The sequence below is a fragment of the Notothenia rossii genome, assembly GCF_949606895.1.
Source record: "Notothenia rossii genome assembly, chromosome: 4".
NCBI classification, from domain to species: domain Eukaryota; kingdom Metazoa; phylum Chordata; class Actinopteri; order Perciformes; family Nototheniidae; genus Notothenia; species Notothenia rossii.
This window is the reverse complement of record NC_136902.1, coordinates 25,714,712-25,742,471: the sequence shown is the minus strand read 5'-3', so window position 1 is coordinate 25,742,471 and position 27,760 is coordinate 25,714,712. Positions and strand designations below refer to the sequence as shown.

General features: G+C 40.6%; 2 protein-coding genes across 4 annotated transcripts in view; one reads left to right on the top strand and one right to left on the bottom strand.

Moving 5' to 3' along the window:
• The window catches only part of gnas (GNAS complex locus), a 40,595-nt gene that overhangs the window by 6,587 nt on the left and 6,248 nt on the right, over nucleotides 1-27,760 (bottom strand). Inside the window, exons 1-5 of one of the 3 annotated variants that reach the window (XM_079675397.1) lie at nucleotides 15,047-17,144; nucleotides 11,768-11,840; nucleotides 5,987-6,041; nucleotides 5,753-5,872; nucleotides 2,528-2,625 (exon numbers count right to left, since the gene is read on the bottom strand). In XM_079675397.1, coding sequence (XP_079531523.1) covers nucleotides 2,528-2,625; nucleotides 5,753-5,872; nucleotides 5,987-6,041; nucleotides 11,768-11,840; nucleotides 15,047-15,185 — 485 coding nt within the window. In that variant the 5' untranslated portion in view covers nucleotides 15,186-17,144. Of the gene's footprint in view, nucleotides 1-2,527; nucleotides 2,626-5,752; nucleotides 5,873-5,986; nucleotides 6,042-11,767; nucleotides 11,841-15,046; nucleotides 17,145-27,760 lie in introns of those variants that run through there. The other 2 variants (XM_079675398.1, XM_079675399.1) reach the window with 2 other exon arrangements.
• The window catches only part of LOC307034753 (piezo-type mechanosensitive ion channel component 2), a 60,292-nt gene continuing 56,121 nt past the window's right edge, over nucleotides 23,590-27,760 (top strand). Inside the window, exon 1 of the mRNA XM_079673634.1 lies at nucleotides 23,590-26,317. Within this exon, the coding sequence (XP_079529760.1) occupies nucleotides 26,254-26,317 (64 nt within the window). The 5' untranslated portion in view covers nucleotides 23,590-26,253. The remainder of the gene's footprint in view (nucleotides 26,318-27,760) is intronic.

Here is a 27,760-nt window from a genome sequence, read left to right as displayed (position 1 = left end):
GTCAGAGACATGCTGATGTGTGCATTACAGAGAGAGTGCATGTGAGAGTGCACGTGATGAAGGTAAGACACAGAGGGAGAGGAGGACGGAGATTGCAAGCGTTATGGCGTCCGTCTGACATTACAGAGCAGATTTCAAAAATAGCTCCCCAGTGCCCTGGCCTCCAGCACGGTTACCATGGAGACCCAACCACAGACGCTATTAATAGTCCATCAGCTCCCAATCTACTGCGGCTGGACTAAAAGAAGACAGACAGACGGACGGAGATGGAGAAAAGGAGGAAAAGGAAAGCAGGAGCAGGAGGAGCTTGTGAGTTTTTATACTGGATGTGTGAGCGAGAGGAGAGAGGGAACAAAAGACTGGACTGTACCAACTCAACCACCTGAGGAAGAAACAGGGGAGAGTTTCTCCTCAAGGTAACTTTCAAATAACACCAACAAAATCTGAAAGTACCAATTTAAATGCAATTAATATTCTAACGATTATTAGCACATATCAGTTGAGGCTGCAGTCTTTCCACAGCTGAGCAGTGACGTTATCCTCCTCACAAATCCCCACCTCTCCTCCTCTAAACTTCCTCTGATCTGCGGATGACTCAGCCTCGGCCATGTTTGCTCCCAAACACTGCAGACTGCTGCTGTTACATGAAAAATATTCCACTATTTTACATGCCTTAAAATCCCTTTCAAGATGCCCTTGTGCATTCTTCAAAGAAAGCCATAGGCATCATATAGATATGATGACGCAAAGGTTTGGTTTTGGAGATTATACTGGCTGAGAGATGCTCATGCTGGGAACAAAATTAGACAGAATTCATTGATTGCCCTAAATAATTACATAAAAGGTAAACTGCATATATTCGAAATGGTATCCAACGTGACCACCTCAGATGTACCTCAATGAAGAAACAATCTAGAGCAGTGCCCCGCCAGACATTCTCATCCGGCCAGCACGGAGGGGGGGTGACTGTGGCGTTGGCGGAGTGGTTAGTGCGTTCGCCCCCCACTCATGTCACTTCGAGTTACACGGGTTCGAGCCCCACGCTCAAAACCAAAACGGAAAATCAAAAACCGGAACTTATTCTGTTTTTAAACCAAAACGGGTTAACAAGAAAGTTACCGGTTCGCCAAGGAGGAAGTGGATCACACAGGAGAAAATCGTTTCAGTGCAGACTGTTATGTTTATGTGGGGAAATCGCAGCGCATACATTATTTGAGATATGCGTGCCTGGCAAACAATTTTCTTATATCCTGCAACCGTTTCCCACCAATCAGGACACGGTATTAATAAAAAAGTTGATTTATTTCCCTGCCAATCAGGACTGCTTTCAGTTTTATTACCCCGGATACAGGCTTATAAAACATTTCAATAAAGTGAACATATTAATCAATTATATATATATATATATATATATATATATATATATAAATTATTATGATTTATATATATAAATATATATAAAAATCTCTGGCCCCCGAAAGTGTCTCTTGGATTAGTTTTGGCCCTTGGACCAATGTAGTTGGTGACCCCTGATCTAGAGGCTCCTGCAAAGAGGTTTTAAAATGTTTGAAATGAATACCAGTGACTATAGAGTTGACTCGCTATCTTAATTAAAAAGGCAGAATTTAAAGTATTTTCTAGCAATATCTCCATGCTCATAAACACATCTTGGTATAAAACACATTTGTTTGACAGGCAAAGATGTTGCTAATGTTGGTGCTATCTGAGCATTGACCTACTATCCCTCTGTCAGTTCATAAAGGAGAGAAAGAAAAAACCGTAAAAAGTAAATAAATTGATTAAGGTTGTTGACTGTAGACCAGTATTGTAAAACAACATTTGCTAAGTACCCATGAAGTCATATCTCTGAAGTTACCTAATGGGCACAAAGCTTGTCCTACAGATGCCATTAGATTGAAGCGCAAAATCATCACCTTTATGATTGGACATCAACTGCGTACTTGTAAGAGTTTATCTCGAAAGATACACAACATATTACTGTAAATCTGTCTGCAGTTAACGTCAGGCATGTTTGTGGTATTCCATTAAATCTGTATAATGACTTCTCCTTTTGATTGTGTTGTGCAGGCAAGAGAGAAGAATGATAGACAGTAACAAGAAGCACCGTCAAATCTGGTTTCCAGGAATAAGGATGGTGTGACTCCTCGATTTGAATGCTATAAAATATGTTTTTTTCTATTGCCTGGGCCAAAGTCTTCTGTTTTGATACCAGATAACCTCCCATCACAACCACTTTTCAATTTGGAAATAATTGGGCTAAACTGGTTTAATCTCCATACTGTACGAGACACAGAACAGCTGCTCTGTTGCTAGCTGCAAACAAAAGCACTAACATCATAGAAGGCCAATGCGTGCTTCCCTTGTTTGACTTCTGGCAGAGTGAACCACAATAAACCAACAAAACTAAGTAAGGACAAGACAATGAATCAGTTAATGAGAAAAGTATCATTCATTTTGGTCCACTAATCCAAACTTACATCACGGCCTACACCATGTAGTTACTTACTATTGTGCACAGTCGATCAGCTGGTACTCGTTGGATCTCTCGAAGCATGCCCTGACCCCCTCGTCCTGCCACAGTGTCTTCGCATGTTCGTAAAACTCCTGCGGAGGAAACAGAAACACATGAATGACCAAATGCAGACACTGTCAGTCACATAAGAACAACACAACTATTCCTACTGCTTAATTGGGAGAAAGGGTCCGGTGATTGTGTGCATTTGTCAAAAACACACAGTTCACCTGCTGTATCCTAGACATGTATTTCCCCTACATGTAAGATACGTTTTGGTCAAACACAGGCTACTTCCATGTTCCACAGTGGGAAAACACACACACAAACACACACAGTCATGCAGACCGAAAAGCAGAGTACACTTTCGCCATCCTCTTTTATAACTTGGAAACTATGCCGCGCTAGTCATAAACAAGTCAACCAACCAAACAAGTAAAGCCAAACAACAACCGCAAATAAATAATTGCTTCCCAACAGCTCGGCATGAGTGGAATTCCTCAGGCTGCCGAGTGATTATTTAGTGGTAAAGAGAGCGACCCGTGGAGGAAAACTCACAGATTTGAAACCTGCAACAGCTCATGTGTCTTAATGAAGTGTTGCTGAGTAGGACATTAGTTCTCTGTGTGCTCGCTCAGCATAAGACTCGAGCATTGGACAGCCATTTGTGATTTTACATGCTGCCCTTTACCTTCTAATCTTCCTGATAAAATGTTCAGATCAATATCTTTCATTAGAACGTTTTTATTAACTTGTATAAAGAATACTTGTGTTTGTTGTTTATCATAAGTGAAAACGAAGATGAAGGTGAATGATCCCCAAATGTCAATTATAACCTTCCACTGTATTAAAACAACTATGTGTGTGCAAACATGTGGGCAACATTTTTACCATTTAAGCAGATGAAAAATCGAGAACATTTGACATTTTGCAATTCATTTTTCTTTCCAAATAATGTTTAGTTTATGTTGTTAAATATTTGAATTCTCACACTAACTGAAATATTTGACATTTTCTGCAAAAATCTGAAATACTTAATCGATAGGGATGTAACGATATATCGAATATCGCGGTAAATAAATGCCTCAATACCGTTGTGAGACTGACAAAATATACCGCGATTTCTTACATTTTTTTAAAAATATTTGTTTATTTTTAAACCTTTATTTAACCAGATGGTCCCATTCAGATAATCAATCTCTTTTTCAAGGGAGACCTGTTCAACATGGCAGCAAGTAGGTTACAACATGAACATAAAACAACAGATAACACAAAAGGACATCGTATTTACAGGGCTACATGTACATACCTGGAGACATTGACAAGTAACAACAGTATATTTGTATCTCGCCCTGTCAATAGGCCTCACCTTCTTGGCAAAAACTGTATTGTTTTTGAAGTGGTGCAGAGACAATGCACAGTTTTACCCACTGCTGTCACCCATGGCCAAAGCATATCTCTCTGTCCCAGCAACATCAGTACCAAGCGAGAGTTTTTTCCACAGCAGGGGATATTGTAAACGCCCAAACATCCCTTCTACCTGGAAATGTGGACATGCTCATATTCCTAAAAGATAACCTTGATGATGCTGAGTGAGTGAGTTAGAGTTACTTGAAAAACTAAAGTGAAACTTGATTTATTCTATTGCAGGGTCTGATTATTATATTGTTGGCACTTTAAAATACTACTATCCTACTAAAATGCTGTACAAATCAGATTTATTATTTAATAAAATAAAAAGAAATGCAAGTAAAAAAGAAAAGTAATTCACATTTTTTCCCCCTTTATTTTTCAATATCGCGATAAATATTGTACCGTGGACTTTTTAATCGCGATATTATCGTAATGTGAGTTTTTGGTATCGTTACATCCCTATTAGTCGATCAACCAATTACATTTCTGATGATTGACAAATCAGTTCATTGTTGCATTTCTATTTTCCTTGTTTGCATCAGCTGCTTTAAGCTTCCACCTGACACTAAATGTGTCTTTATTGAATGTCAACACCGTGTTGGGTGTCAAAGAGAAATCTTAACAGCTGCATTGTCACTCATGTGTAAAAAAAAGAATGATTTCATCATCGTGAGTTTACAAACAGAGCGCTCTTTCATATCAGTCATGCAATGGATTCACTCTTCCTCTCCTGATGTAATGCATTTTCTTCCTTGCTTCCTCTCCCTCTATCGCTGCCTGCTTCTTTTCTCTCTCAAGGAACACTTGCTGCTCAAACATCAAACTTAGCAACTAGAAAGCCTGAATCCTCAGGTATGAGATGTGACACTATCAATCCCCTTTAGGAGTTCTGAGAGAGCAGAACCACAGCAGCTGAAATTAATTTCCTATCAACAGTTTTAACATCAGTTCAAAATAAAATCTCAATGACCATAGTCTGGAAATGCAGTTCAAGCTCAGATTAAAGTGTCTCTATAAACATACAAAGGTAGAAATAAAAAGGCAAAAATAAACATACAAAGGTTGTGAAAGCAAAACTGCTCTGCTGCCGCCTCGCAAGTCTCTAGTTTGTGCCACGGCGGCAGACTGTTCACATTTTTTGGCGTAATTTTAACTAACACGGGCACGGTTAAAACTGTAGTTTATTGATGGTCCCTTAGTGAAACCCTATGGTGAAGAGCAAAGGTTTGGATTTGAGCTAACCGTCCTCTGGCTTCTGACAGTGAATGTCTATCAAACAGCCAATCCTCAAACTAAATAGATATATAAGAAAACTAACTACAGGTTCTATTCCTACGTGAGACTTAATGCAGAGTGAATTTAGCCCGGCCCCGCAGGTGGCTGAGGATAAACAGGGAGTCCCAGACTATGAGTTTGGTCTCTTGGCTCAGACAATTAGTAATGTCCCATTGAGAATATTAAACTCACACAGAGGTTACCCATCAGGTCATTAGTGAACCTCAGTTTTTGCTACCCCTGTCAAGGGATTATCACCTGGGATGTTGGGACTATTACTTCCTGTCATCTAAGGATACAGACACCGCTGGGATGCCTGCAGCTGTTGCTAATGTTTTATATCGGCCACAACTTTACTTTGACTTAGCCATCCAGCCCATATGTCGAGGTAAAAACTAAAAAGGGTTAACTTGCAACGTTTGTTAAAATATTCCAAGTCATTGCAAAACTACAAGCATAAGCAAATTCTTTAAAATTGGAGTGAATTGACAGTGTGCGTGTGATTTCTTTGTGAATATTTGTACTACTCACAGATGTAAACTCAAAGTTCTTCTGGGTGACGAGGTTGAGGACGTATTCGATGCGGTACTGGTTCTGTGGGCAGGCCAACTGCACAGGCGGTGCCAGGGTGCTCATAGCTGTTACTATGGTCTAACACAAAAAAACAAACACAAAATACATTTAGTACATTTCACTTTAGAGGACAGAGACAGAAACCGGACAGGAAGCACATACAGCTATTTTGTTGTTTTTTCCACCACTTACTTCAATAGCTTCTTTAATATTATTCTTGATGTCATGGATTTTCTGCTTCTTCTCTCTGAAAAGGAGACAAAACAGATGATCTCGTTATTGATTTACAACAGTAACACAGCCTGAAGAGTGTCGTCACACCAAAGGTATGCAAAAATAAAATAAAGACAGGTATGCAGTGTTTCCCACAGAATTTGATTCTATTTGTGGGGGCACCGCACCGCAGCCCCCCGGCAAGAAAAGCCAAAGGCCCCTTAACCTATTCGGATGACCCACGCATCCACCCCCCCCTCAAATAAGAAAATACATGCAAGTTCATGGCTACTGTAGACAACATTCTTGTTGCTCTGTGTTGCGTTGTTAATGAGTGAGACACACCGGAGTTGAAGATCTGTGGGGTTTATTCTCCCAGAAATATCATTTACAATTTAGGCCTTATTCCAAAACGACTTACAATGACCAATTACAGGGACATTCTCCCTGGAGAAGTGCCTTACTCAAGGGCACACTAGTAGTGGTGTTCCAGGCGGGATTTGAACTCGCAACCTTCCGATCATCAGCCCACCTCACTATCCATTAGACCAGTGGTTCCCAACCTGGGGGGCGCCAAAGATCGCAGGGGGTGCGCCAGGCGTCAGATGATTTGAGGCCATCATATCACATTTTTACATATAATTTTAAACGCAATACATGATTGTCGCTAAAAGCCTTGTCTCTACATTACAATAAAATATAAAAAATTATTGATTAATTCATTAGAATAAAAATTCAAGTTAGTAGCTATTAAAGGCCTAAAAAGACAGAAATGTATAATTCTTTCTTTAATAGAAATGTTTCTTCTGCCCGTAAAGTGTCCAAACCAGGCTTGTCTGGATAATTGCATTTTTAAAACAGTCATTGTCCATGCCGGTTTCAGTTGGATTATTTGTCACAGTTGCTCCGATCAGATCGGTCTCCTCCCGTGTGTGTGTGTGTGTGTGTGTGTGTGTGTGTGTGTGTGTGCAACTTCCAACAGGAGTCATTTGGGGGGGCTCTTGGGAGAAAAGGTTGGGATGAGATCCATTTGTGGCGGACGATATTTATTTGTGGCGGCACGGCAAATCACACACATATTAATCACTGAGGTTAAGGTTTCTAAAGCAGTATTAAAGGGGTGCTACAGCAATTTATAATGAATAAAGCTGGTGAAATGTTCTTTTAATTCAATAATGATATGCATCTTTGTTATTATGTCTGTTCACAGATGAAAGAACACTTATTATCACATAAATAACCAAAAAAGATCAAGGTATTTGTGGAAATAGTTGTTAAAATGCAGGAAGAAAAACACATTATTTTCAAAATAAAGATGTAATGGGATGAATGTGAAAATATCAAATGAGTGACATTAAATGTGACATTTCTCACAACATAGTTTGTATGCTCTTCTTTTGTACACAAATAAAGGGTTTATTTAGAAAGTGTTGTTTTGGTGTTCAAAAGAGGAGTTCTGTGTCACCGTGACATGGTACACAACACTGAGCCGCATTCAGTTTGTTTCTGATCCGAGAAGGGTAAACAGACCTTCGTTGGCACGCGTGGTGGAGAGATGATGTCTGTCTGCTGTTTATACAAGACATTTGGACTCTCTGTGACAGAAATGTTTCTATTAAAAGGCAACCAGAGAGCCAGTTAGTCTATCTTTCACCTTGAGCCTTCCAGGACAACATTGTGTTTACAATAGATCTTTGTCGGCGACAGAGGGCGAGGCGGGCCTCTTTGTTTCATAATATGGTTTTAGTGTTGTGTTTTTAAGTCTGCATTACAGCAAGGTGATGTCATTTTTTTTTTCCTATGTGATATTTGATTTCATCCTTCCTGCCAGCCACAGATCAGTGCAATCTCTCAACCAATTACCCAAGAGGCTGCACAACTCCTTCAAACTTTACTTTACAGGGCATCAGGTTTTGGGATTGTGAAGTACTTAATTGTAATTGTTCTCTATAGTTTGCCCCATGCCAATATTTGCTTTAATAATACAAAAAAACCTATTTTAGCAGCAGAATTTAAGACATGTCAGTATCGCCTCCTGCAAACTAATACAATCAAGTATGTGAGGCTCTTCGTAAAGCCTACATAAACAAACAAGAAGTGCTCACATGTAGGCTATCACACACACTTTGAGGAGCCGAGTTACCATGTGGCTGCAATGCTATCTGTAAAGGAATGTTCTCTCTGGCAGATAATAAAATAAATATGAAAACAAGAGATTATTATTACTCAAATAAGCAGAAACTGTAACTTTGACAAGAGGGGAATGCCGGAAAAAAAAACACAATTTACAATGTGTTTTTCTTGAATTTGGTGCAGAAAGGCAGGAATTACTGCAGTGAGTGATTTAATTACCACTAAAATCATGTTATGTATTATGTTTAAATAAACATAATGTACAAGACAATTACTGTTTAATAAACAAATTGAGTTATACTTGTTGACAAGTGGTAACAGAATGAGAAGTAGAGAGAAAATAAGGGGTAAGACAGAGTTTATTGGGTTAGATGGGAAATTGAGAAGGCCTTGTTTACATTATTAACCTGATAGTCATTAAAAATCACATGGTGGTGTGCGCGTGTGTGTGTGTCTGTGAGAGGTTAGAGCGAGGAAGAAGACATGACACAGCGTGGTTCAGTGATGATGTCTTGTGATACGTTAAGGTGGATAAATGCAGCTGGCAGGTACAAGGTGTGAAATCAAAGCCACAATAATTAAAATGTGTCATTAATTAATCTGTTTTTTTACGGGTTTGCCTGCGAAATCAAAATATTGAAATTGAATCGAACCGAAGAACTGTAGGCATGCTCATTTAGTCTATACAACCTCAACAAATAGTCCCATAACAGCATAGAAGAGGGACATCAAATAAAAGCCAAGTTAATTAATAATGATATAGAAATTAAAACATTTGAAAAGCTGTAACTTTGATACATTTTTGGTTTATATTTTAGAATTGTTTATTTCTACTCTTAATTTCTAATTATGTGCAATGCCTTGTTTTTTTTTATTTTACTGCAACAAAATGTTTTTGGGATCAATAAAGTACATCTTATCTTAACCAGCAAATGTTGATAAAAAGGGAAAATGTAAGAATTGCTTACAATCTCAAGAATCTAAAATCAATATTTCCATAGACAAAAGCATGGAATCGTTTTAAAGATAAATCACTTATTTCTAATTTTGTGTTTGCTCTATGAGCCCATAAATGCAGAACATCTGAGGGTTTTACACCATTAGTCAGCTACTTTCTTTGGCATAAAAAGGGGCCCCGCCTCTAACTCTGTACCTTCTCTACATCCATGGGTTCCTTCAAGCTTTTTCATAAATACAGAAATGGTCCTGCACATTGGCAGTCCTCAGCCTTTGACCACTTAACAGCTCCAGTGATGAGGCTGGCAGTTGAATGTCTTGTCCAAGGGAAGTTTAGTCATAGTTGAGAATAAAAGAGAGAGGGCTGAGTCATTCATTCATTTTTTTAAATGAGGCCAGCAATTGGAACCAGCAGTCTTCCGGTCACAAGCCAATTGCTTTGACCTTTAGGTTACCACAACACTCAATCCATTCACCCAAAATCTTTTATCACAGGCATTATTGAACTCTTTCAGTCCCACATCAGTAAATGTATGTCCTGCCTCAGGATCTGAGCTTATTAAAACATATTACTATGCTCATCATGTGGAGACCTACAAGCAACTGGTGATTTATTGTAATGAACTTAAAAGATGACATCTGACCGAAAATACAAGTAAAACCGTGAGACATGGAGCATCATATATGGAAGCTTACTCAACATAAAGGAAACAAAGGAGCCATACATGGCGTGGATGACAAAAAAATCTGCCGGATAATCCATGCAATGTCACAGATTAAACCGTTATGATGCTGTAACTTATTTTTGAGGACACCCATCCACCTGAGCACACACTAACACACACGCATTAACACACACAGCTCAGTGTTGTGGAGTCACACGCTGGGTCATACGCTCTTGTCTGCCTTAGGTGTTGATTTTCTATTCTAACTTTGCAATGATACTTCCATCCCCATCACAACCACCAGACCAATACAGGCCAAGTCAATGACACACAAAACATTGCTTATTGCAAGAGCAGCAAGTCAGGGATGTAATGGCGCATTTCCACTACACAGCCTCGCTCGGTATGGCTAGGCCTCGTTAGGACTGGCTCACTTTATGGCGCATTTCCATTACAGTTTAGGAACTGGGGTAATATAACGCAGTGTAGGCGGAGCCGTGACGCCATCTTCAATGAGAGCCCCAGAAAAACAACACAGCCGTTAGCTGTTAGCACTCAGAGCCACAGCTCCTCATATCTGTTCAGAAACTAGACAAAAGTTAAACAAGTACAAACCACAGACTGTCTGTGTCATGGCGAATACAGTCGCTGGTTTATTTATGTCTGTAGGCTGTTGTTGTGAGTGTGGACGGTCGGAGCATATACTGCTTTAGCTTAGCCAATCTCCATTTAGACAACACACATTTTAAAAGGTTTTTCGCCTGCCGTCTGTCTGCAGACTCGTCAAAGCATTAATTCATGGTTTTTACTAACCGGTATCAGTATGTTGTTACTTCGGCATCTTTTTGAAACGTGTATTGCAATTAAATCACGGTCAAATATGTTCATCTTGTTGTAGTTGTAGTAGCCCCCTTGCCAGCGTTTCTCTCTCTAGTTTAGCATACTCAGCCCGACTCAGCCTGGTTGTTCCTGGCCCTAGAACCACGATTTTATGGGGCCAGAAAAACTGTGAATTAGGACCCGCTAGCTGGTACTAGGCCAAGTGGAAACGCAACCAAAAACGGGCCCCGCACGGCTCGGCACGCTTAAAGCGAGCTCCGCGCTGCAGTGGAAGCGCGCCATAAGTCAGGGATGTGGTTCAGAGACCAGAAAGCAGAAAGAAAAAAAAGAACTGACACAATTGAAGTCTCTTGTAAGAAACAATTGTGACTTGTGTGTCTAAAGTACTGAAAATAAAAAACAGAAAGATCAATGAAATAATTGTAATCTGGAAAACATTTAGTTCACACAACAAAGGGCAAAGCTGGGTGTCTAAAATAAAATGATCCTTCATTCTTGTCTTACTTGACTTGGGTCAGCAGATTGGTTCTTGAACAACAATATCCAGAAAGTTTAGATAAACGTATGGAAGAGAAATAGAAAACTGTGATACAGTCTATTTTTGCACAGAGGGTTTGTTCCTTCATGGACTCTTATTTCAAACTGAGGTATAACAACAATTGTCAATAGCATTCTTCTCAAATACAGTTCCCATAAGGCTTTGCATGGCATCAATTAAGTTTATTGGAAGATACAAATCCTGTCGTGATGAAGATAAGTATTTCTCTCAATTAATTCAGCATTAAATATTATCTTTACTGAGGTGAGATGACATTGTCTCATTAAGCAAACTGACTTCTAGATTTACTTTACAAGGAGCTGCTAGCCAGATAACAGCAGATGGATTACCTCAATATCCAATTTTAGTCAAAACATCTGTAATATTGACATGTCATAATAGGTACATAACTTGTTTTTCACCACTGTCGTTGGCTTTTACCTCTCAAGGGTCAAACTTCCATTGCTGCACGGCAGTCTGACAAGTCTACCATGTTTTTATCCAAAATAAAAGCACAGTTCTTTCTCTGTTGAGAGAACACTAATACATATCACTTTGTTCCGACTATAACAGTTTGGACATCCAAAATGAAACGGCTAGATGTTTTTTTTACAAAATGGTGCTTACTCTGCATTGAAGCCATTGACATGTAGGATCCTCATCTGTTTCACTATTGTGCTCTTTCCGGACTCCCCAGCACCTGAGAGAAAGAGAGAGAGAGATACATTAGGAATTTGTTGATCTGAAACACAGAAAACACTGAGCTGGGTTATAGATAATACACATTGGTCTGAAATGTCCTTTTACAGTATGTGTACAGCAGGGTTTCCGTTAGCCGATAATTACCATTTTTTAGCTGATAACATTTATTAAAAACCGGTAAATTCAAAACCTGCCGGTCAAAATGTCCGGTAATAATTGGGGATGCTCCGATCGATTGGCCGCCGATCATCATCGGCCGATATTCACTCTTAATAGTTTGATCGGTGCTCTCTATAAAGGCCGATCAGGAGAGCTGGATCTGATCGATATGGACATAAACGCGAGTGAAGTGTAACCGGACGCGAGAGAGAAATCAGATCAGCTGCTGAGTCTGACGGAGACACGCAGCTCTACATGATCACCTGAAGCTCCGCCCGCTGTTTAGCAAGCTGCATGAGATACTGACGGGCTGTCAGGAGAGAGAGAGAGAGAGAGAGAGAGAGAGAGAGAAAAAAGAGAGGATCCGTTTCTCCCGTGTTAATATTCAAAGTTAATGTAAACTTTTGAATAATTTACTTCATCTACTATAAGTAGTTTGTTTGAATGTAATAATTATGTTGTTTGTTGTTTGTGGAAGCGCATCATTTATTGAAAAATGAATCTGAACTTTTCGATCCGTTACGATTATAAACTGAAGCAATATAAAAATGAGCCCCATTAACTGAGTCTTAAACATCAGCATATCCGGTCATAGTCCGGTAATTACAAGCTAACGGAAACTCTGCTACACATTACATGTTACTTGTTAGATGCTTTTATCCAAAGCGAATTACATACTCAATACTGTGGACAATCCCCACAGGAGCAATTTGGGTTGAAGTGTCTTGCCCAGGGACACAACGACATGCTGACTGCAGTGGGGTTTGAACCAGTGACCCCCTGATCCGAACACCAACGCACAACCCACTGCACCACACGCCTACACAATTCTTATTCTTATTATTGAAACATGACCGGTAAGTTTCAAATTTGTCCGGTAAAATAAATTCTTTCTGGACACTTGACCGGCAAGAAAAAAATCCTAGCGGAATCCCTGGTGTACAGTAGTTTCATATGCCGTGTATCGATACAAGCACCATCCCTCACTAAAAAGATTTTTGGAGGATCATAGGCTGTTTTGAATCGGCGGTGATTTGCTTTGCCCTGCAGGAAACTTTTAATGAACAAACAGTAAACTTCATACATGACTGTGACGTTATCTGGGAAAAGTGAGAGAGGAGAAGCAAGGACAGAGCTGCATGGTCATGGCTGGAATAATAAAACTGGATTATTTCACTAGATACTGTGATCACAATCACAAGATGACATTTTTAGAGCTGCCTTTTTTCCTGGAAGAGATTTTCTTTTCCATTAAATCACGTTTAAACGTTTCCCTTTAAAAGCAGGTGCTGAAGTGTAAAAAATAGAACTCCTTATATATCTTTATGTCCTTTGAGGAAAAACATAAACACTGCTCTTGTCTGAGGAATTAACAAATAGTAAGTTTGAAAAAAGACTAGCTTCACATTGCTAGCAAGTAGCTGTATAGCTGAGTAGCTGTGTCAATAGTCAAATGCATTTAAAGCGGTGAAATACACAAAAAGTGGTCCTCTATGCTTAGTCAGATTCCTATTCTTATTTATAAATGACTTAAAATGCTCTTTCGGATTAGATATTTAGCCTTTGAAATATTTAAGTTGTATTTGTTTTTGTACAGACGTTTGTTGAGACACTGATGGATTTCAGAAGTTTGGCTAAAAAGCAAATATAGGTGTAAACTGTTCAAATATGTCAGATGTAAGTCATGAACTCTGATTAACTAAATTGTGAATGATCTCTGGAGTGATGCAACACTGATAGTCAACCTTACATTTCGTGCATATGGTTGATTGTGAACCACAGGAGTCACAAACCCTTACCAATTTATCCAGAAGATCTTTTTAAACCGATGGCCAGTTTAGTTGTAGTTGCAGGTTACAATAATACTGAGCAACACAATCCAATGATGACATCACAAATGATGAACAATTGTAATTTTTTGGTTCAGGATAGCCACCTAAACTGCTAATTATTGACGGTAAAAAAAATTGTTTTCACTACTTCCAACATGGATACAACCCAAGCACAAGGCCTTACAGACAGTTGTTTAGCTGCACAGGCTTTGAATTGATAGTGACTCTTGTGCACTTCATTAAGCTTTTTTAACTGTTTAAACATATCTAAAATATGCAGAATAACAAAAACAACCTGTAGGTCTGTGATAAAGTCAAACAAGCAGATAGTATAAATGAAAAGGGGATAAACTTGACAACAGACTTTGTTTTGGTTTTCATATGGGTCCTGTCCTTCTGCTTTCCTAAAGTCACCACAACTTCCTCCTCAACATAAATAACGGCGTGTCGTACAATAAGCACCCTCGCCGGCACCTCTGCAATCAAATATTATGATTTTAACAAAGAACACCTAGGCTATTTAGAGGTGGTAAACCCGTGATTAGACATACGAGGAGGGTACAGAGTAGAGCATGCCGGGCGAAAGTTAGACACTTTTATTTGGCTCTTATGTAATGTAGAGACCCAGCCCACCTCCAGTGTACTCTCTGACACACAACCACATGTTGAGTCTTATGAACACATGTTCACCTCTACCTTAGGCAGGACTAATTGTTTTTCTCTCAGGCACATTGTCTTAAGTTACTGTTTGGGCTACACACTGACAAACTGTAATGTAACCAGTGTTGGGGTAAAACCATTCAGGCCTACATGCATGGCACAACATTTAGTCCCAAACTAAAACAGCTTAAAAGGATAGTGTCTGTTAAAAATGTGCATGTATTAACTATAAACTACAATACACTCAGGTTGTTTTAGTTTATTTGAAGAAGGTTGTTCTCTTACTACTGCTAGCAGTTGCCCACCTTACACCCCATGTATATTTCCAAACCAACCGGCTAAAGCATGTTTGTATTGCTAGTGGTAGACTCAGTAAAGTCATTTTGACAACATGCTGAAAACCCAGCACAGTGCTGCATTTTTAGCCTTATGCAATGGCAAAGTCACACTGTTGACAATGTTTCCCAAAACAACATCCCAGAAGGTTATGCAGGGAGGAAGCAGAGCTGTAAAGCAGCAGGCACAGAAAACATGGAATATTAAAAACACTCACCTAAAAGTAGTAGTCTGTGAGTTGCTCTGTATATCTGTTTGTCTTTTTGGAGCTGCTTCTCTATCTTCTTGTTTGCTTCTCTTTGTGCCTTCTCCTCATTTCTCTGGTCTTCGGTCTTACTGTTGCCCAAACAACCCATCTTCCCGCAAGAAAAAAGAAAAAAGGGGGTCCAGGGGAGGAGGTGGAAGAAGAAGTGGCGGTGGAGGGGTATGTAGGAAGAAAATAAATAAACTAAACTAGTCTAGATCCCTCGTTTGACATGCGGATCTGGCAGCAATGACACCCACATTTACACCATTTAACGTCTCTGGCCTGCTCAAAAACTGTCCGTGGTGCAGCCCTGTAGAAATTATGTGTCCATAACGCGTATTTTGCTGTCAGAGAAAGGGCAGGATACTGTTGCTGACGACACCGAGGCCGCCTTCTCAGTTTGCTGAATCCTGCTCGGGCTTTTCCTCCTTCTCATGCAGTATCGTTTTGTTTTGTTTTCCCCACTCTCTCCCCCCGTCAACTGTGTAACACAAACAATTGTAATCCACAACGTCTGTTAAGACACCAAATATTGGGGTTTCACCTCAAACGGAGGCAGAATTGACAGCCTAATTTGCATCTCCAAAAGCCCGGGTCTTGCGTCTCACTGCTGCCCGTGACAAGGAGCCGAACTCGGCGTGTCCGAAAACCTCGCCAGTGCTGCGGCGCGGCTCGTTTCCACGTCTCCTGTCATGTTAAACATTTCCATAGGTGAACGCTTATACTCTCTAGCTATTTCTCTGTCTCCCCGACGGCTGTCTTCGTCGGGGGGGCCACAGGACAGGAGGAAGGAAAATAATATTTACACCCCAACTACATGTGTGATATTCTCATTGCTTCCGTCGTCATCCGGCTCGTTTTCACTCTCTGCATCGAATCAACCCGAAACAGCTCCAAACTCACTGCGGTTGTCTTTTCGGCTGGATCCCCCACCACCTCCGAGTCAACAACGATCCAATACCCCCCGATTTGTTTTCTCCTCCAAAAGGCCTTCTCTCTCTCCCTGCCCCTCGCTTTTGTTGCTGAAATGTGTTATCAGCCCCTCACATCACCACCGAGCCTCCAAAACTGCGCACCGATACTTTTTTTTAATTCCCGGCTCGGCTCCGAAGAATCCCTCCAAGAGAAAAAAACATTTTGAAAAAAGATTTAAGAAAAGAAAAAGAAAACGTGACCAAGATGTGAAAATCCCTCGAAATGTATCCACGTTTCTTGCAGGTGAAAAAGCAACCCCCGCTGTCAGGCTCGGTTTTTTTAGCCTACATAAGGCCTATATGTATACTGTCTCATACACAGATTTGTGTTCCTCTTGAATCCGAGCTGGGTAAATAGGCTACAGGCTTGAGGCTGCATGTGCATTTACATTCACAAAAAATAGGACGCGGGGTTGTTGTAGCAGCACATTCCCACCGCGAAGGCCGCTCCCCTCCTGCCGCTGGTCGAGGAAGGTGAAAGACAGGAATAACCAATTCTTGGAGGTTATTATTTTCTCCCTTTCTCTCTCTCCGAGAATAGTAGCTTACATTGAGGAGATAGACAGCGATGAAGAGAGACGGGGTGGGGCCACACGGCGCTCATTGAACCCTGGGAAGGAAGGACCGAGAGAGGAGGAGAGGAGAGGCCGCTTCGCCTCGTCACGTGGCCCGGGCGCGGAGCAGCGTCAGCGGCGCGGCTCTGCCGAGGAAACGGCGCCCTCTTCAAACAAAAGTCCCAAAACCGTTTGAAAGGTGGGGGTCAGGGCACAGCAGCCGGGCCGGGGGCTCCCAGACACATACACGAGTAGAGATGCACAAGAGTGAAGAATGTGATCAAATGAGCTGAAGTGGTCATTATTAATATGTGTGTTTACAAAGATTAGTAATGAACCTTTGGAAACGGAAAATAGTTGTAGTGCTTGTTTATTTGAAGCAGGGCTGCATCTTGCGCATCAATTAGTTATTTGGTCAAAATGTTGATTGGTGAGACGAATACAAAATATTCCAATTACTCTCAAATGTAACGGAGGTGATCTCTGGGGCCATAGATCTCGGCCTCCGTTACGGATTGTGTAGCTTCGTTGGTGGCGAAGTGTATGTATTGTAGTGTGTGCATCTGTCTCTGTTTGCTGGTTTTGTTTTGAAAAGTGTTCCCTTTCCCCCATGTCTGTTACTGCTGATTGTGTGCACCTGGTGCCCTGTGTTGTCTCCTCCCCCCTTACCTGTGTCTTGTTGTGCTGATTAGTGTGTGGGTATTTAGGCTCTGTTTCCCTGGCTGAAGTCGAATAGTCCATTTAGCTTAGGAACCTTCCTAACCGAGTGAAATGACCCGGAAGTCCCTCAGTGGCAGCCATGATAAGTGCCGTTCGAATTCTCTAGATCAGTGGTTCTCAACCTTTTTACACCAAGTACCACCTGAGAAAATAGTTGGCTCTCAAAGTACCACCATATGACCAATGTTAAAATACAGTCCATGCAGGACTCGGAGGCAAATGTATATATATTTTTTCTCACTCTCTCACTCTCTCTCACACTCACCACAAGTGAGAATATAAAGAACAAAATAATAACTTATTCTCACACAACAAATGTCAACTGTACACACATGTCATTTCCTGGACCTATACCAAAGTTTGAATGTAGGCCTCCTGCAACAACCTACATCGTAACAGAAAATGTCCTATTGGGAATTCAGTTCCACAATAATAATGAAAGCCCCCAGGAGCAGATGAGCCTAAGGGCTAATAGCTCATCTTCAGTCTTCTGATGTTTGCTATTGCCATTTATGTGGTGGCAAAGTAAAAAATAAAAGAGATAAGAAAAAAGACAACAATTAAGGACAAGTGTGTGCTTTTTCAGCGTTTGACCTCGGTCACAGCCTTCTCTCCATTATTTGAGCAAATGTCTTCTTCCTGAGTCACTTGTCTCCTCCATCACAGCGGCTGTGCATATCACTTTTGCGTTGCTTGCGGAGCCTGCGCTTGTGCTCGGTTGATGACTGTCCACCTCCTCATTCACTTGTTCACTTTCGCTGGTAATATTCTCCTCTGTACCTCTCTTCCGAATACCTCCCGTTTTGAGCCACGTTTTTAACATCATTCAGCTTTCTTCTTTCTTTAGCTTGCTTGCAACGTTAGCGGGTAGTAAGGTCGTAATTAGCAATGCCAGAAATAAAATAAAATAAATGTTTTCGTTTCTAAATCTAAAAACAGCAATAGCCTATTAGAACTAATTTAAACCACAGTTTCAATTATCTCAAGCTTATTATCATTCGTTGTAGTATTTTGATAGTATGATTTATTTTTTAATTAATTTTATTCAATCAAGCCTCAAACTGATGGCACTTGTCCCTATAGCCTGTTTTAAATTGAAGTTGTCTGAGGTCCTTACCATCAGCTGCTCTTGCAGTAATAATAGTGTACCTTAATGTCCCAAATGTGCACAATGTAGTGACTGCTTTTCGTCTTGTTGTTTACTTAGTTGTGTTTCCTGTATTTTATATGTCTGTGTTATGTGTAAAGGTTAAAGGTGGGGTAGGTACGTTTGAGAAACCGGCTCGAGATACACTTTTTGTTATATTCCATGGAATGCTCTTAACATCCCGATAGCAATGAATATCTTAAGTGCTTTGACAAAAAATCAGTTAAAAAATGTCATCTGTGGAAGGCTCTGTAAGGAAGTGGCATATTTTTTCCGGTTGTGTATTTTCAAATTCTAGCTCACTCGAGCTCGTTTCTCCAAAATTACCTACCCCACCTTTGAATAACAAAAAAAAAAAAATCTTTTTTTTTTTATATATATATGTCAGATTCCTCGACGTACCACTAGCGGGAGCTGGCGTACCACCAGTGGTACGCGTACCACAGGTTGAGAACCACTGCTCTACATGATAGGAAAGGAGGTTTCAAACTTCCTTTATAACCTCCTTTAGCTGGACCTCCCTTACCGAAAGGAGAGGAGAAAATGCTGCCCCACAATGCCTTGCAGCCGCAGCATTTGCCGTCACACAACAGTCGGCCGTTCACGGAAACAAACGATTATGACGGATAGATTATATCATGAAAGTTACAGTGCTTATTAAGCATTTTAAAACGTATGTGGTAAGTTGCCAAAGTGCTTTGTTTTGAACGTTCATCAGTATTATAATCAAAAAGAGAAATATGAACGTTAGTTTTTACTGAAATGATCAAATAAAGTCAACATTTCACTGAGCTGTGTGGGGTTTGTTCAACTTTTAAAAGATGTTTGAATGGTGATGTACACATCGATAGGTGTTAAGGACTAACGTTTATAATAAATACATTTGTATTGATTTTTAAGATCTTTTCATAGTTCATACATACGTATTGGGATCATTTGTATTAATGTGGACCGGAGGGAGAGGGTGAGGAGCATAAGTTTCACTTTCCTGTTTTATTTCAATTCCAACTTTGGTCATGAAGAATATGTTTCTCTGTTGTCCACGTTCATAAAGCATAAAACAACAGCATCAGAGCAGAGTCTCTAGATGAGTCCGTCGTTCTTATTAAAAATCCATGTTGTAGTCCGCTGTATAGAAAACTGTAGTTTCCATAGTTTCCCCACAGCAGCAGACGCAGAAAATGACGTCCACTGGCGCATCAAAAACACGTCGGATAGTGAAAGTGCAGTCGGATTCTCCAAAGTACCGCAGTCTCTTCTCCTAAATCCTTTTAAATTCTCCTATCCACTATCCCTTAACCCCGTAACGTTTCACTCAGGGGTCAAGGAATAGACGATAGGGTTAGAATATCCGACCGCAGCCCCTGTCTGTGTTGGCAGGAAGTGTGTTTGAGATCCTGGTGGTGGCAGGCTGTGCTCAGGGAAACAACTGCAAGATTGAGGCTGTGTGTTATTGTGTTGATCATTTAATAAATGCCCACACCGGGTTATATTAGAACTCTTTGCCTCTGCCTCCTTGCTTGGTCGGGCCGCTCAATTGTCAGCTTCACACTCTCATATAAGAAAACATAAAACATTCACATTCTTTGAAAGCTTGAAACAGAGAATTATGACTTTTTTCTTAAATATGTCAAACCTATTAATTGATTGTAAACAAAGGTCCCATGAGGCCTCATTGAGACATCCATTTTTCCTTCACTTAACACAATGTGTGAAGATGTACGGAGGGCCTATGAACGAAAAAAAAGAGGGAAAGTTACCGGTGCGCCAAGTAGGAAGTGGAGCAACCATTTAATTGCAGACTGTTATGTTTATGTGGGGAAATGACAGTGCATACATTATTTGAGATATATTTCAAACTCAGGCTTAATTTTAAGGACATTTCGGCCCGGGGTGTAGAGCTATTTGTTAAAACACTGGATTGGCAAAACAGGAGAGTCTGTAAACCAGTCTGCTTTGATCTATGAATGAATGTCCGTCACTCTCATAGTAGGCTACCTGCTGCCCGTCGCTGTTTTAAAGGGAAACAAACACTCAGAACACCCACAGCCAGAGCAGAGCGGAGCTGAGCAGATCACACACACACACATATCATGCGCCTTGGTGACCGGACATCTCCTTCATAAAACTAATAAAAGGGGGAGTAATCGGGCAGTTTGATGTGTGTAGAGGTGTGTGTGTGTGTGTGTGTGTGTGTGTGTGTGGTGTGTGTGTGTGTGTGTGTGTGTGTGTGTGTGTGTGTGTGTGTGTGTGTGTGTGTGTGGGGGGGGGGGGGGGTCTTTAGTTGTTCGAATGAAGGTGAACACATTGTAGGTGGTGCGTAAAAGCTCTTTGAGCGCTGGTGCTGCTCTTCTCTGAGTTGCACGTCCCGCTGTCTCCTGGAGTGACCACACACCCCTGGCCGAAATTTCCTTAAAATTAAGTCTGATTTCGAAATATAGCATGTAATTTCCTCACGTAAACATAACAGTCTGCAATGAAACGGTTGTCTCCTGTGCGCTCCACTTCCTTCTTGGCACACCGTTAACTTTCTCCCAAAAAAAAGTCGGGATAACGGGTTAGTTTCTCGTGCGTTCGAGATACTTTCTCGTACTGCATGTACTATATACAAATGCTGCTTACAAATATCACAAAGTTTTTGAATATTGGTTACTAAAATGCTTTTTGCACAAACAGTCGTCATCCTTATCAGCTGTGTAATGTTTATATAGCAAAAGGAATGTTAAAACAAGTTGCTATAACATATGTCCTCTTAGTAGTTTCATAATTTAAATGAATGAAAAACTAAATTTAACAAAACGATCAAATAAAAACAACTACTTTTTGGCCCACTTTTAGCTAAATGTAGTACATCTGTTGTTTTTAAATGAAATCATATTTCTTTTAATGAGTTATGCTTTTAATAAAAAGGTTAATAGTGGCCACAGGGGCAGACCACTAGCTTGGCCGCTAGGGGGCACCAGTCTTCCAACTCTAAGCATTTGGTTTAATTTCTGTACTGAAAACTCAACCCAAACAAATGCATAATTGACATACACTCATATCTAAAACTGGTTTAAAAAAATTCCTCAGTCTTAATAGTTACGTCTGGAAAGGTTTGCAAATAAATCCTAATGTGAATGAAGACTATTTAAATAATTCAATAGCGAATGTAAGATTATTTATATTGAATTCCTGTTGTATTGTTATGACATATGTTTATTAAAGGAGAACAGTGCCTTGCTTTTTGGTGAAGTAAACAATAAGGCATATACGTATCTTATCTAGTTCCTTATCTCTATACAACTCAGGAAAACACCTTATATACTTAGCACACAACTTCAAAACCCAGAAACTGAGCACAAAAGAAGGACAGAGGATCTTAGTAACATTAAAAGGTAAAAGCATCTGTGGCGGGCTAAGAGCAGCTCCGTCCTGGTGATGTTCTGTGCAGTTTTCACCACCCTCTGTAAAGCCTGTCGATTGAGGGCGGTGCAGCTGCCGTACCAGGCCGTGATGCAGCCAGTCAGGATCCTCTCTATGGTGCACCTGTAGAAGTTGCAGAGTATCCTGGAGTCCATGTTGAACCTCCTCAGCCTGCGGAGGAAGAAGAGCCGCTGTCGAGCTTTTTTGGTGGTGGTGTGAAGAGTCCATGTCAGGTCCTCAGTGATGTGGACCCGAAGGAACCTGAAGCTGCTGACTCTCTCCACCGTAGTCCCATTGATGGCGATGGGGGCGTGTCCCTCTCTCTGCTGCTTCCTGTAATCCACAATCAGCTCCTTTGTTTTGCTGACGTTGAGATGGAGGTTGTTATCCTGGCACCAAGATGTCAGGTTTTCGACCTCCTCTCTGTACGCCGTCTCGTCGCCGTCTGTGATCTGGCCGATGACGGTCGTGTCGTCAGCAAACTTCATGATGGTGTTGGAGCTGTGTATGGCCACGCAGTCGTGAGTGAACAGGGAGTAGAGGAGAGGGCTGAGCACGCAGCCTTGAGGGGCTCCGGTGTTGAGGATCAGGGTGGAGGATGTGATGTTTCCCACCCGCACCGCCTGGGGTCTGCCCGTCAGGAAGTTCAGGATCCAGTCACAGAGGGCGCTGTTGAGCCCGAGGTCTCTGAGCTTGATGACCAGCTTGGAGGGCACAATGGTATTGAATGCTGAACTGTAATCAATGAACAGCATTCTCACATACTGTATGTGTTCCTCTGGTCCAGTTGTGAGAGGGCAGTGTGGATGGTGAGGGCTATGGCGTCGTCTGTGGACCTGTTTGCTCTGTAGGCAAACTGCAGGGGGTCCAGAGAGTCAGGGAGGGAGGAGGTGATGAATGATTTGACTAACCGCTCAAAGCTCATTATGATGGCGGTGAGTGCTACTGGGCGGTAGTCATTGAGGCTGGTGATTTTTGTCTTTTTGGGGACAGGAACGATAGTGGAGTGTTTAAAACATGTGGGGACAACAGACTGCAGCAGGGACCTTTCTTTCTGTGTCCTTTACTTTACAAACTGTTCACTCATTCCTTTCAATACTAATAGCTAGCATGCAACACCTCGAAGACAACTTAACATTCAAATGTTACATTTAATGATGTGATACTTTTCCTGGCAACAGATCGATATGAGTTCAGCGCTCATTAAAAACCATTGCACTAAAATGTGTACGAATTTGACCATCATGTGTCAGTGTGCCAGTTATCGACTTTAGGCTTAAACAAAGTGACTACATTTTTGGAAATGCAATTCTGCACTTCCTCTTCCCTAAAGGCTGAGAACGAATTATCGAACAAGCTGTGACTCACTCTGAACTACACCCAAATCCTGAGACAACAGAGAACTTCTCAAACTGTTTTTCTCATCTTTCTATCCTCAAAGCCTCATAAATAGGTAAATAGTTTAAAACACTTTTCTCCCCTTAGATCACCACCCAAGAACCTTTATCAGTACGTCTGCTTTTAAACTGCACTGTCATGAAATGTTAGCTGCCTGATCAGCACTCATTCTCATCAAAAATCAATTTGGACCTACTGCTGAGGAGTAATTGAGTGTGTTATTTCCTCTCATTGACTCAGAGGGTTTATCTGTCCGCAGAGAAGCATCATTATCTACAGACAAACACACACAAGGAATTTATTAGTTTACTTTGGGCTTAGTTAACAGTATTGTGGGGTTACAATGATCAAATAGAAATCAGTAAACTAAATGTTATGGTATTCTGAGCATTTTGTAAAGTTGAGAAATAAGAAAAGGGATGCTTCCCTTGCTTGCTTGATTTCCCTTGCTGATTTTAGCTTATTTTCAATTCTTTCATTATACATTTTTGAGACTATAAAATGTGAGAAACTAGTGAAAAATCACTATTTCCTAAAATCTAACAAATTATATTTTATTTGAATTGTCAGCAACACCTACTCGACACTTTACTGAAAGGTCTCTGAAGGAGTCTGAATTCAAACTTAAGTAAGAAAAACAAATCGTCGAAATACAAGATTCCACTTTATGTTTCTAAAACTCAAGTTTAATTGCTTAACTCTAAAGCTAGAGAGGATGCAATGCACCTTAAAAATACCTCATTCACACCAACGCAACTCCGGTTCAAGCTCCGTGCTAGAGCTTTTCAGGTTCAGAACCGGTTCTTCGGTTTAGCTCTGGTTCTTTTCACACTGCCCAGAGTCCGACTGGTGCTGCGTCATTGCGTCATCGTTTGCGTCATGACGTAACCGTTTGCGTGCCTGCTTCATAAAGCCAAACCGCGGAAACCCCTCACAGCTGACACCGAAAACAACAACAATGGCCAATTGTGCTCCAGCTTCCTCTGTACCTCTTCAGAAGACCAGATTCCCAGTAGTTAGCTGGTCTCTTCAGTGGACCACTGCGGCTTGTTAAGTTTCTCCATCGTTGTGTACGAACCCGATAAAACGCCGGCTTTTTGTTCTTGTTCAGGAGTTGATCCCGCCCCTGCCCCCGCCTCGACGTAAGCGTGACGTATGCGGTGCTTTTGCTCTGACCGGACAATTTTTTGATGCTTGAAACGAACCGGATTCCGGAGCTAAGAGGCTGCCCCGCTGCGGTGTGAACAGGAAAACCCGGTGCTTTTCAAGCTCCAGCTCCGAACCGGCCCTGAAACATCGTTGATGTGAATGAGGTAAAAGTGAACCAATAATCAGAAAATGTCTGGATTTCAGAGGATTACTGAGGGACGCAAGACACAATCTTTGTTATGTTTTAAGGCTTGCATAGTAACATGTGAGAACTCTGCTGAGCAAGTTGGATTTTTAAATCATTTAACCAAAGAAAAACCCATCTTAATTTAAAATTACAATAGCCAGCAGCACTAGTGCTTGTTGATCTAGCGATACATTCACCAAGTTGGCAACACTGACAGCACATCCCCTCAGGCCTCCTCCAGAGCCCTTCACCCAACATGATCATGTAACATAAATAAAAAAGACAAACATAGCTCTGGATAGTATTAGAGCTGTCACAGGTAAGTAGAGAGGCAGGAAGGCAGTATAACAGCCAATTCACAGCAACAGATGGCATGTTTGTTTTGGTCAAAGCAGTTTATTTATTGGTTGCTGTCGAGATATAAGGGGTATTTCCACAAGTATAAGGAAAATGTTTTTTAAATACATAACCCACTATAGCGTTTGGCTAATCTTTTGTTTCTTAAGCAGCAAGGCATGTCCTGTACTGTCCCACTCTGACCCTGTATTACTATCCTTTAAACTATTGAATAACATTAATATTAAACACAATACAATGCAGAATAACATCAGTTCCCCATTGATTTTAATCAACATTAGAGCATCCAATGCATAAAATACCTGCTTGAAATGGCCATTAAATTAATTAAATGGCTCTTTAGATGTCCGTAACTGGTAATAAAACAGTAATTAACCTAATTCTCCAACTCACGCCTCTAATACTTGGGCAGACTCAGCTGCTATTTGAGCAGGTTTATGTTTTTAGTTTATGTTGTGCAGAAAAAAAGGTAATTTGACACACCAAAACATCATTTTCGATTCTCCTTGGAGGATAGTGCAATGTGTTTCTCGTATATTTAGGATTAAAGTTAATGCTTTTGCTCGTCCCAGTCCTGGTATTGATCATTCTTCTGTAGTCACACCAGCTCTTAATGGCCTCACAGCCATGAATATTAGATACACTTCCCTTCACCCCTCAGCGCAAATATGATGAGCTAGCCTGACGAGGCTTAGCGGAAACAAACACAGTGCTGTATGAGTATCACAAATAATGAAATCAGACTGTACTTTCAATATTGCGTGAATGAATGCGCAAACAGGAAAAGCAGAATCAATCAAGGTCATAATATTGTTTGTCAGAAGTCATTGTTTTTGTCTGCTCTCTGTCGGCCTGGTTTTATGTATTAATGGAAGCTTTACAGTCATGCAGTGATAGCGGATATTCTCCTGAGTTAGATTAGCCCCAATAAGAGCATAGTAACAGAGATGTTGGGTTACAGCCCATTATGTCTGGGAGAGAGAGAGAGAGGTGAGGGAGGGAGAAGAGGGTGTGACAGAGACACAAGCAAAGATCATCTTCATACAATTTGAACTCCCGTTACTCTGCTCTCTCAGCACAGCTCGTCACCGGACGGGCCTCATCTCTGTCTTGTTGCAGTTTGTTGGACACTTCTATATTTTCTGCATCTTTACTGGTCTATTGCAAGATGCTTTGACCAAAGCTTCCCAGATGTTCTTCTGAGAGATGTGTGAGCAGGTTGGAGTTTCCCTCCACATTGCTAATCGTACTTGAAGGAGCTGTGTCTCTGACACAAAGGAAGAGACATGGCAGGGGACCTCGTGGTGGGGATGCTCTATAACTTATTACTGCCACTGCTCCTTCTGGCTGGTGAGTCTGTTTTATTCACGTGCATGTAAACTGAAAAAAATGCATTTCTTGTCTTCTAGTCCCTATTCAGATTTTAGCTAGGGGAAAATAGGTCATTTTAGGCTAAAGTCTACAAAATGGTAAGTCTGCTGCCATTTCTGATCCTGAGATCCAGTTAGAGTTGTCGTTAGGTTTCAAGTGATGAAATGCAAACTAAGCTGCTTTTTGTGGTGGATATTATTTCTTTATAGTATAAACATTATGTTAATTTTCATATACTGTTTAGAATTCATTACTTTAGTGGAAACGGGTTGTATTAAAAGGCAGCATATAGATGAGTACGAGTTATTGTAGTAAAGCAAGTAAATGTGTGCTTATTGTTGCAGATGGTTGACCTTTTGTTTGTCCAGTTCTAAGGGAAATGAAACGGGGAAAAAATGATTCAGTTTTAGGGATTACTGTTTTCCAGGCACTATTTGTGGTAATCTATGAAATCAAGCATGCCGCTATGCGCAGCAAAGGAGATGCTTAACCTCACAAAATGTGTGATGAATTCACACATTTAAGATTTTAATTTGATCTGCTGATGGTCAAAATGTTTTTCAGCCATCAAACAAGTTATATGCTACTGCCGTGAATGTCTTCTTTCATTAGTGAATAACAGGAAATATGTGATACAGAGCAAAATAAAACATAACTTAAATAGGTATCTTGCAAAGTGAAACTGCATAACAAATACGGATATAAGGCAATTTCACACATTATTATTTCATATAAACTTGTTTAACCCAGTGTCTTATTTACCAGACAAAGAGTCACACAGAGACTGACAAAGCTTATTATTTCATAATGAGAACAATCTGAAAATCCAGAGCTAGAAAGCAACTATGTACATTTACTCTTGATTTATATACAAGAGTATAGGCGTGTGGCGCAGTAGATAGAGCCTTGGTGGTGGGATCAGGGGGTCACAGGTTCATACCCCACAGCAGTCAGCATGTCGTTGTGTCCCTGGGCAAGACACTTCACCCCAAATTGCTCCTGTGGGGATTGTCCACAGTATTGAGTATGTAAGTCGCTTTGGATAAAAGCATCTAACATGTAATGTAATATACATTGACGTACTTTTCACCACAGGCAGATATTCTACTTTTCATTTAAATTACATTTATTTAATAACCTAAATTACAAGCTACTTAACAGATACAGATTAATAATAAGACATGAAATATAAAAATAAATTAAGATATGTAATTTTTGGTAATTGTTAAAAAATCTCAATTGGCACTGGTTTCTGTATTCCATGTTTTTTTTTTAGCAATTCATGGTTTAGATGAGCTGTGACTATTTCATTTAAGAATACATTTGTATTGGTTCAAACATTACAAATTAGGCATGAAGCAGCATTTTGATGGTTAATGTGACCTGTTTCGAAGAATACAAAAATTGAAGTACAGTAACTAA